The sequence below is a fragment of the Coffea arabica genome, chromosome 1c (genome assembly GCF_036785885.1).
Source record: "Coffea arabica cultivar ET-39 chromosome 1c, Coffea Arabica ET-39 HiFi, whole genome shotgun sequence".
NCBI lineage: Eukaryota > Viridiplantae > Streptophyta > Magnoliopsida > Gentianales > Rubiaceae > Coffea > Coffea arabica.
The window spans coordinates 3,768,108-3,779,054 of NC_092310.1; the positions used below are offsets into that span (position 1 = coordinate 3,768,108).

The following is a 10,947-nucleotide window of genomic DNA, read 5'->3' on the forward strand; positions in this document are numbered from 1 at the left end:
AAAATTTTATTGTAACATAATTTTTATAATATATTTTGAGATATTTAAGAGTAGACGAGTTTTTAGAATATTTTTTAAAATATTTTTTAAACATAAAAAAAAAATTAAACTACCTCTAGGTGAACAAAACCTTCCCTTTCTTGAATATTAAGCGTATGATGTACAAGCAAGCATTCCACTATTACAATATTCGGGGCACTATTTGTCACCAATTCAACTACGAAAAAATACAAAAGGGCCCTCTCATACTAACTCCACGCTAGGCAACTGAGCTGTCAACGAGGCAAAATTCCAAGAATAAAGAAAACCACAGGCATCACATTTTAGTCATCAGATTACCTCTCCACTAATCCACAGGAAATTATTAGCTGCCTTCTTTGTGGAAGAGGGAGGATCTACAATAGAAAATATCCGAGTCCAAGATTGACTGAAAACTGCCGTTTTCACACATCAAGGAGACTGCCATTGATTCATTCATCATTCTTGACAAACCACAAATTTATACTTGTCATGGCTATTTCATTCATTCGTTCATTCATTCGTTCATTCATCTTGACTATGACTAAGATAGGGAACCTCATCAGCATTTAAGGGGAAATATCAAATGAGACCACATACTGTTAAAAACATCTTCTTCCCATACATGAAAATTCAGCTTGATGTATACAAAAGATAATGATACTAAACTTTATAAAATTACAACATTAATGGAACAAAATTCTCCTTTTCACACAATGGCCGATTGGATTTGTGCAGCAGAATTTTACAACCAACAAATTAGGTCGAAAAGAATATACCCATCAGAGGTATTAAGCAGCTCGAAGCAAACCGCATATCTCTGGCCTCCCCCAATGTACTCCAACTCAACACGAATAATGAAGCAGGAAAATGAAAGGGAGAAATGAAAGAGTACAATTTAAACCTAATCTGTTAGTAGTCATTCACCATCAACTGCAACAGTCACGCACCTATGTTCGCCGTGCCCGTAGCACACGAACCCCCACCCATACGAGTCAACAGATTGAGTGCAAACTGAAAAAGGTCAAAACTAACTAAAGAAGAGCAAAGTAAAAGCCAAATAAATATACTCGACTGATGATGTCTCCTAACTTAAATGTAGATGCATATTTCACGCAACCATTAAGGGATAAAACAGAGATATTCAGTCCCATGCACTAGTTACTCCAGGGCCATATGACCCAGCATACCCGCCAGGAGCACCATAGCCACTGCTGAGGTTGCCTCCACCATAGTAGTCTGTTACCCCTCTGGTTAAAGAGGATTCTCTCCTAAAATCACGACTACCAAACCGACCTCCCCCGCGGCGACTTTTACCATGGACAGAACGAACTGCAAAGCGCGAGAGCCAAGCAGGTACTTCTTGATTTGCTTCCTGCATCAGATCGGACAATGACCTTGCCAAAGACGTATTATTCTCATTGAAGAAGGCAGTGGCTAACCCAGTTTTCCCTGCTCTCCCTGTTCGTCCTATGCGGTGTACGTAATCATCAATGTCATTTGGAAGATCAAAGTTAACTACATGTGCAACATGGGGAATATCAAGACCACGTGCAGCCACGTCTGTTGCAACCAAGATTGGAGTGTTACCACTTTTAAATGACCTCAGGGCCTGTTCTCGCTCCTGCATACGAGTAAACAGATGACAATTTCTCTCAGAGAATGATGGAGAGATAAATGCAATTGACTGCTCAACTTTAAAAAGTAATCATGCAGGGTGGAAAACATTTTTCTTTTTGGAATTGAACATAGCGAGCTCTTCTTCTTTTGTTTCCTCAGAGGTGGAAATGTAGAATAAAAGGCAAATTTGGCATACATTGACAAAATTCCAAAATGTAAATACACTGGAGAGGCTCTGCTAAGTATAACCCTTATGAAAGCTACCAACAATTGTTTGGTTTAGGATTTAGGAAACGGGAGACTAATATAAATGCATTGTCTCAACAAAACTTATATCTCCAGACCAAGGAATATAGCCAGTAAATGGGTAGCTATTTGTCGATAGTAGCAACATCATAGGGCGAAAAGTCTTAAATCTCAATCTCTTGCATTTAGTGGTGTACATGCATGGACCTAGATTGTAGATGGTTCAAGTTTGGTCAGTAGGGACTAATCATCTTGTGAGAACACGTATCCAGCTGTAGATCAGCAACTTTTACTTCCCATAGCAGGGAAAATACCAAGAGACAAGGCTAAAGGGGAAAGTGCCCCCTCTTACTGCATCATCAAACAACCAAGGAATTGGCCTTGAAAATAATTCCCCATGGTCAAAGCTTTTCAAACAGTAATAAACCTATGTTGAACAAAGCTTCATAACTCAGCAATGTGTAACTAGTAATGGCCAGTCACCACTGTGATTGCACAAATCAATGTCAATGAAGTTTTAGCAATTAAATAAAGATATCATCCAAACAACAGGGAGGCTATGATAACCTTAGTCATTCTCCCAAACATTTTCTGGTTAAAACATAATTTGGACAAATTATGCATGGTATTACCTAAATAATATACTAAAGTCATTTTTTTCCACCAGCTATTTAGCATTTCAAATTTCTTAAACTAGTAATAGCCAACATAATAATGCAAAATATCAGCAAGCCAAACTATTAGAAATATGACATTGTTCTTAGCACAAGTCGCATAGACAAGCCATTATAACAAGAGATCATACATGGCACCGAGTATGGTTTCAGTCAGGCATATTGAGTAGCTATTTAAGTTGGTAAAAGAGTATATCCAATCCAAAACTTATGCCAATGCATCTTGGTTTTCCAAAAAAAAAAAAATTAAGCAAAAATTCAACTTGATTCAAGATCAAATGTTATGCGGCCAATATTTTAAACATCAACATGGGTGAATTTTTGACAAGAAACTTTATTGCTTGATGTTTCAGAATCAAGTAAACCCTTTAAAGATAGGAGATATTTTTCATCATTGAGGAAATACTTACCCACTCATACCCATATTTTAACCCATGTGATGATCGGGAATACAAGGAATGAAGTCAACACAAACTTACTCAAGCTAACCTTTTGCAGGAAACAAACAAGTGATCTTCATGGTCACTTCATATAACTAATGAAGTTTAGTTGATCTTGAAACACCAAGCTATTTTTATGCACATTAAACTTTGACTGCATCTGTTTTCATACGTGAAAATTAACATCTTAACTCTTTAAAAAAAGCAATTTCGAGAAGACCAATGAATCTAACTCACAATTTCATTTAGAGCAGGAGATGCTAATATGATCAAGGACTTGCTAATATGAGCCAAACCTAATTTTTTAATTCAAAAACAATTCCTCAACAAGGATAAACAAACTTTGGTGAGCCTATCTTGAAAATAAATAGAATCTAGCGTGCCTATCTTGAACCCCACTATAAAGAGCGGCCATAAAGCTGGTACCAAAATTGAGTTCTCATGTAAAAGATATTCAATCTTATGCAGGGAGAAAGTAGCAATTACCATTTCCAGTTCCAAAAACAATCAGTCACTCCTAATATGAAGCATGGCATATTACCTTTTCCAGGACGGAATAGAAAATAAAAGCACCATCAAATCACAGATTTTAACAGGTATAAGTTGCCTACTCGTGTAAAACAATCAGAAAACTAGATACATCACCACCGACCCCGCAAAGTAATTTGTTCCACCAACCTCAAAAGAATATTGGTCTGTCTGTTATAAAGGTGGAAGGTTGATAAAAAGCAAAACAAGTTTAAAACATAATTAAAGTCTTGGCTTTGAGAAAAGCATGAGAAACTCAGAATGGAGCTCATCTAATTCTAAGAAAACATAGCATTTATCAAACTTTAGCAACTATCTTGCCCTCAAACCTTTTATAACATAATTTGATAGATACTATTTTCCCAATTAAGTTAAAAGATGTAGGAAGCAATTTATATCAATTGTAGCATCTACACCAGTGGAGAAGTCCAAACTATCTCACTATTTTCCAATCTATCAAGTCCTAATTCCTTGAGGAACATCTTCCCTTATTTCCTGAATACCTTCCGTTTTTGCCAAAAGCTTATAGCAGGCACATTGAATCATGCTCATGAACATCTATTTATTAGTTAGAAGCTCATTCAGACTTGGCTCAACTAGTTCCTTGAATTTTCTGTATCTTCGCTACTTCCACCTCATGGATAAATATCAGCTTTGACAACAATTGATATGGGCGGAAGCATGTGAAAAATGGAAAATATTCGTTCACGATTAAGGTTTTGCTTTTTAGAAAAACCCAAGATGAACCTATCATAGGAGGCGGAACATGTTAGAAGTTCACGAGTAAAATGATCTCAAAGTGGAATTCGTACCATGGAATTATCAAAACGTCATCACAATGCAAAAATTATAGAACTCCAACCTCAAGCAAAAATTATAGAACTCATTGTGCTTCTTATCCTTTTGCCTAATTCAATTCCTTAACCGTCTTACTTATTTGTCAAACACAACTCCTCCCAATTAATCTTGACAAATTTGTCATGCATCAAGCTGGGAAACTAACTGAACCCTGACTTTTAACTAAAAAGAACATCATAAGGTATGTTCATACTAAACTCTAGTAGTTATCATAACCACAGCTAAATCTTAGCCTCAGATAAATACAGAGAGCAGCCTCAAAATTTAGGAAACCTCATTCCCTTTTTCTTAAAAAAATTTGTTTTGGTTTAATAATACCAACTTTTGAAACACGGTCTTTCTTCAGGAAAAGTGTTTTCAGTTGAAAAAATCAAGGGCAGGAATGATGCATTGGATCTAAGCATTGATAGTGGAGATGCCGATTTTGCATTTATTTTACTAGAAAACTTAAAAGGAAGAATGGAGAATATAATCACAAAGTAAAGTACAAGACCAAACGTGCAAGACCAAACAGTGCGCATTCAGCAGATGCCATTGCAATTACTGTGAAGAAAATTAAACATGGGAAAAGCCACAGGCTGAAATGCAGACATAATAAGTGAGGAAAGATTAATCCCAGCAGTGCAATATCTACCACTAAAAGAGCCATACATACCTGCTGTGTTCTGTCACCATGAATAGCAGTAGCAGGGAAACTATTCACACACAGCCAATGTTCCAGAGCATCAGCTCCCTTTTTCGTCTCCACAAAAACCAATGTAAGAGCTTGCTGAAAAATGAACACAGAATGATCAACTTAACTGCATTGTGATTCCTAATGATGATCACACCAACTTCGCAATAGCCAAGTAAAATAGAAGATGAAGCGACATGCTTGCAAACAGAGGGAGGAAAACAAACTAGCTTAAGGATCATATAACCTATCCTCATTGTTTCACAAAGAAAGATGTGAAATATTAAAACCATGACATACAAAAATCTACAGAAATCTTGATCAAAGGAGGCATGCAGAGTACCCAATAAAATGATAAACATAATTACAGCACTTGATCATCTTTCAAGGACATATGTGATACACAAAATGGTAATTGGTGACGCCAAAACAGATTTCCAATAAAAGATGCTGATCTTTTAACAGAAAAAGAATAAAAAAAACTTTTTGTTTATCTTTTCATTGGCAAAACATCAAAATTTTCCTTTCCGTTTATCTTTTCATTGGCAAACAAAATTTCAACGTGCAACTCAACTAAGTGAGATACGCCCTCCATTGCACAGATTTTAAACCTCAAAGAAATAACCAAAAATGAATAAAATAATTTAAAAATAAATAACCCTTATGCTCAACAGTAACATGTATACCCCCTCTAAATCAATTCTCGAACACCCAATTACAAGAGCACAAAAATTAGAAGTTTCCAGCTTGGTATTTGACTTGTTACTTGAAAAAAAACATTACTGCTTCAAAATAAAGTATCTCGGCAGATTCTAATTGCCAGTGTCCAAGGAGAGGTGAACAACTTATAGTTGCTATCCATCATGACAAAAAAAGTAACCCTGGCAAAAAAGCAGTTTCCACATTTAAAACTGTTTACATTGCACACATAATTGTAACTAAGCGCAATTGAAAGAGCTCAAAAATGCTTTAAATGAATGAAAAGGGTTTTAAAAAAAACCTTATTCATCTCCACCATAAACTCCCAATACTAGTGACTGCAGCATTACCTTGCCATGAACACCATTTGCCCTCTGCGCATGAAGCAGATCCATAAGATGGCTTCTCTTGTCAGACTCGTGAACATATTCAACTCTCTGGACAATCAAATCAGTACTTGACCCAACTCTTCCAACAGCCAAAAATACATAACTGGACAAGAAATCTGCAGCCAGCCGCTGCATGCAACCAAAAGAGAGTGAATGAATGATTAAAATGAATTCAGGAAAACATTGAAAGGGAAGCGACGAAATGGGAACACGCATACCACAAACAAAGAAAGCAAAACTGGGTGCCAAGAAGTCAAAAACATACACAGCATGAGAAATAACATTAAAATTATTCAAGCATAATGAAAATATGTGAATTAGGAGATGCTTTATAACCAGAGGAAGAGGAAAGAAAAACTCAATAAACTTCCATTAAACCATGCATAAAATGCAGAACCTATTTTGCTTGTAACAAAAGAAGAGTTCTTAATGAATATCTGCATATAGTCATAGAAACATGCATCCATGAGAATAATATGCAGTAAGCAAACAAATTCCAAAACAGCAGTGGACATCTAGTAAGCTTGCAAATAGAAAACAAACCTGTATTTCTTTGGGAAAGGTAGCACTGAAAAGCATTGTTTGCCTTACACCAGGAGGAGGCATGTCCATCTGTTCCACAATTCTCCTTATTTGAGGTTCGAAACCCATATCCAACATTCGATCAGCCTCATCCAGAGCTAAGTACCTAATTAATTGTAATGAGACTCTTGCTCTTTCTAATAAATCCACCAACCGTCCTGGAGTTGCAACAAGTATATCCACACCTCTCTCAAGATCTCGAAGCTATTGAAAGTGGCAAGGAGCAAAGCATCAGAATGAAGCTCATAGCATAGGGTAAATTTCAAATTTCATGAATTTTACAACAGAATCTGTAGTCATCCAGTACAAGAAGAAAAAGATAAGGCTTTCTTCTAATAACATGCCAATGACTGAATAAACGAACAATACCTAACATTGATATAATGATTCCGAGCTGAATTATATTCGGAGTGCAACTTAGTCATAATAAACCAAAGAGTGCTCGGCATTCTTATCACAACATCTTGGAAAAACCCTCATTAGGTGGATACACCCAATACTCTCAAAGAACAAAGACCAAGTACATGAGAGTGAAACATACAGTAAAATTGTGAAACTGTTGCAGATTTGGACTTTAGTTTAGTTTTCTACTCTTGAATTCAATAGGTTATGCCTAAAAATGGTGCAAGATGCAGATGTTTTACCACCTGAATTAGTCTTGCTCTTCTTAACGTGAGGAGGGCTATGTATTCTTCACAACAGTTAGGAACTCTAAATTCATGCATTTTTTTGGTTATTTTGCTGGGTTTCAGGGATTAAATCAGTAGACAATGTCAGCAGATAGCTGCAATCTGCTTGTCAAAGAGCTTCCCTGCCTTTTGATGATGAACTCCTCCCCTTTAAACTCAATTCCCCTTAATAATTATAACAAATAAGCGGTTTATCACTAAAACAGAAAACTTAAAAGTACCAAAAGCTCAGTAAAGAAACAACAGATTTTACTGCTCTCTATTTGTGTCCATAAGGGAGAAAGAACCTAGAACAAGGAAACAAATGGCACTTCCAAAACCCATTATGTTTAATGTGTAACTGCAGTAACCCACACAAAAAGCAAACTATGCAACAGATGCAGAAGCACCAATGACTATCCATGCTTAAGACTAACATGAGCAGCATTATCTCTTTTTGGTCCCCAGGAAAGCTCAATTCTGGAGTCTAGGCAGTGTGGTGGACATAATCTTTGTTAACTTGCTGCAGCAAAGGGGAACTAGACAAACATGAAAGTAATAAGTGAGGACAGAAAAAACAGACCTGTTGGTTAATAGGCGCACCACCATAAGCAACCACCACTCTCACACCAGTTTGATATGCAAATTTTTTAGCTTCATCATGGATCTGCACATCAAGTATCAAAGTTTAGCTTCCGGTAATAGCATGCTAAACTAAAAAGAAAATTGCAAACATAACCAAGTCTCAGAACCCACTTGGCAAGAGAGCTCCCTCGTTGGAGAAAGAATAAGAGCAAGTGGAAATGCCATACGTGGCACACGTGGCGGTCTCTGCCCATGCTGCCCTCTCATTATACCACTAATTATGGGGAAGCAGAAAGCTGCAGTCTTGCCTGACCCAGTTTGTGCACAAGCCATCAAATCTCTCCCCGCTAGTGAGATTGGAATTGCATAGCGCTGAACAGGTGTAGGCTTCACATATTTGCACCTTCTAATATTTTGATTCAAGGCATCACCCAAATCAATCTCTGCAAAAGTATTCACAGGAGGAGGCACGTTTTCCCCACTGGTCTCCACTGGAATATCTTCATACGCATCAAAATTAATTCCTGTATTCTCCTGTTGAAACATTTCTTCGGTACTATCATCATCTCCAAAAGGGTTGACCTCCCGCTCCCTGCCACGGCCCCAACCACCACTTCTGGTGTTCCAACCACTACCTCCACGACCACCAACACTGGCACCACTGCTGCCGCTACCACCACCACCAAGCCTAGGACCACCCCAACGATTCCCTCCACCTTGAAAAGAGTCAACTTGGCCCCCAATACGATCATTTGCTGTAGAAACAGAGCCAGCATAAGAAGCAGCTGGAGCAGATGGCGTTGATGAAGGAGCAGGCCTATTCCTCAAATGGGGTGGCACATATGCTGACCTGCCTGAAACAGAATTACTTCCCACACCCCCATTATTTGCAGAACCAACAGCACCACCAGCAGCCGAATTCTCAGCTGCAACTGAATCAGCCCATGAAGTTGGCATAGTCAAACAATACCAAAAATGTCAATTTGCTTTTTGCTCCTTTCTAAGGATTATTGCAAATTACCCCACACCTCTTGAACCAGATTTACTCGAATCCTTGAAAATGTACTCGTTTTAGAAAATTCTTGTGTAACTTTTCGTCACCATCAAATCAAACCCCCAAATAAGTTTCCAATCATACTTTTCCTCAGCCTAACTTGAAACACCCTGATACACAATTAAAACCACAATATTCAAAAGAACAGAAAAGGTAGCATTAGTCAGTACCTTTACCGAGAACCAACTGTCCACCAAAAAACAAGATACCCAAAATTCCCTTGGCAAAAATAAAACAATGAACAAAACAATTTCCATACAAAACAAAAAGGAAAATCTAATTTTACACACAAACACGCACCGACACACATCATCACATCCATGCATGAACAAATCACATATTCTTAAACAAATTACTTTCAATCGAGCACACACACGCACAGAGAAATACACTCATACACACATATCTAAACAACAAAAAGCCATTTAAAACAAAAGAGCCAACAACCAGAAAAAAGCCAAAAAGGGTCCACGAGAAAACGAAATGCATGACCAAATCCGTTCTCGAAAGCCCAGAAAAAAAAAATAGGGCAATCAGCATATTGCAAAAAAAAAAATCTTACCTTTAAACACATCGGAATTTTCACAAAAACAAAAATACACACACAGAAATAGAGAGAGACAGAGGAAGAGAGATGTACATACAATGATAAATCAAAAGGGAAGAACAGAAGAGGAATGCAGAAACCCTAATTTCGCGATCGGAGGCTAGCTAGATAGAGAGAAAGCGAGCAAGTGGAGCGATATATATGTGAGGAAAAAATATCTCTCTAATATATATATATATGTATAGATATCTATCTATCTATCTATCTTCTCTCCTTTTGCTTTGGCTAATTTTTCTCTTTTCTTTCGCAGTACAATATTGTTGGTGGGTTATTGTTTGGTAAGTAGAGAAGAAGAAAGGAAGAGAGAAAGAAAAAAGTCTAAAAATTGCTGTTTTGTTTTTATTTATTTATTTATTTTTTCTTTGGTTTCGAATTGGTGGGTGATTTGCTCCGTACATTACGTTTTCTTTGGCTGTGTACGTTACGGCTGAAAGAGTAACTGAAGTAAGAGGCTGAGATTGGACTCATGGGTACCCTTCCTTCACTTTTTCTTTTCTTTTCTTTTCCTTTCTTTTCTGTTTTTTTGGCACAGAAAAATTTGGATGGATTCGCCTCAATCACCGACCGTCTCACAGTCACAGGATGAGTTTTTTGCTAAAATAATTTACTTTTCAAAAAATAATTCCAAAGTAATGCTTTTTCAATTTTTATTCCCTTATTAATCTAGTTATTGCCATGTAGACTCTCCATCAACGGAAAAAAATTACTTGTAAATCTTTTGTTTAGATATTACACAATTTTTCTTTATTTAGTGCCTTAAGGACATTCTGTAAACAAATTAAAAAAGGAAAGTGGATCCATAATTAGTGTTTTTAAAATTGTTGATCACCCTCCAAATTGCAATGATTTTGCCGAAGAACCTTTTTTTTTTTTTGCTGCCATTATTTCTCCTAGCTTTATTCTTGATTATTATATCATAAGTTCCTTTTTTTTCTTGTTACTTGCAATTTTATATATGGTAGTCTCCTAACTTTGAAAATTTTAAGAAATTTGCAAAAACTCAAATTGTTTGAAGTCCGAGTAAACATTTCAAGATACATAATAAACATAGTTTACGCGAACTATAAAAATTTCACTATAAGGGGAAAGAAAATTTGAAAAGAAATTCTCTTGCATATTTTGACTTATCAAAAGAGAATACATTCCAAAAATATAGGAGAGAGAAAATATAACTAAGTCAGTAATAGTATCAAAATTATCACGCTATATGAGCCAATTTAATGTGAGAAACACTAATTAACTCAATAATAGATAGAGAAATATTTTTATTTATCTTTAAGATTGTACATAAGTAGTAAAATTTGAA

The 10,947-nt window shown here is 36.5% G+C and overlaps 1 protein-coding gene across 1 annotated transcript; it reads right to left on the reverse strand.

Annotated features, from left to right (window-relative positions):
* Positions 1 to 618: 618 nt before the first annotated feature.
* LOC113700941 (DEAD-box ATP-dependent RNA helicase 37-like) lies at positions 619 to 10,057 on the reverse strand. Its single transcript, XM_072047364.1, has 7 exons — positions 9,679 to 10,057; positions 8,152 to 9,144; positions 7,979 to 8,062; positions 6,689 to 6,931; positions 6,107 to 6,274; positions 5,040 to 5,153; positions 619 to 1,642 (listed from the first exon to the last, which is right to left on the reverse strand). Exons 2-7 carry the CDS (start codon positions 8,935 to 8,937, stop codon positions 1,163 to 1,165), a joined length of 1,875 nt encoding a protein of 624 aa, XP_071903465.1. The 5' UTR covers positions 8,938 to 9,144; positions 9,679 to 10,057; the 3' UTR covers positions 619 to 1,162.
* Positions 10,058 to 10,947: the final 890 nt, after the last annotated feature.

Bases quoted from the DNA above. Each gene is read 5' to 3' on its own strand.
- LOC113700941 (XM_072047364.1), bottom strand. From the start codon at position 8,937: ATGCCAACTTCATGGGCTGATTCAGTTGCAGCTGAGAATTCGGCTGCT. The intron at 6,932-7,978 runs GTCTGTTTTTTC...CACTTTCAATAG, and splicing joins GTGCGCCTATTAACCAACAG to CTTCGAGATCTTGAGAGAGG. The intron at 1,643-5,039 runs GTATGTATGGCT...ACTCGTATGCAG, and splicing joins ATGGTGACAGAACACAGCAG to GAGCGAGAACAGGCCCTGAG.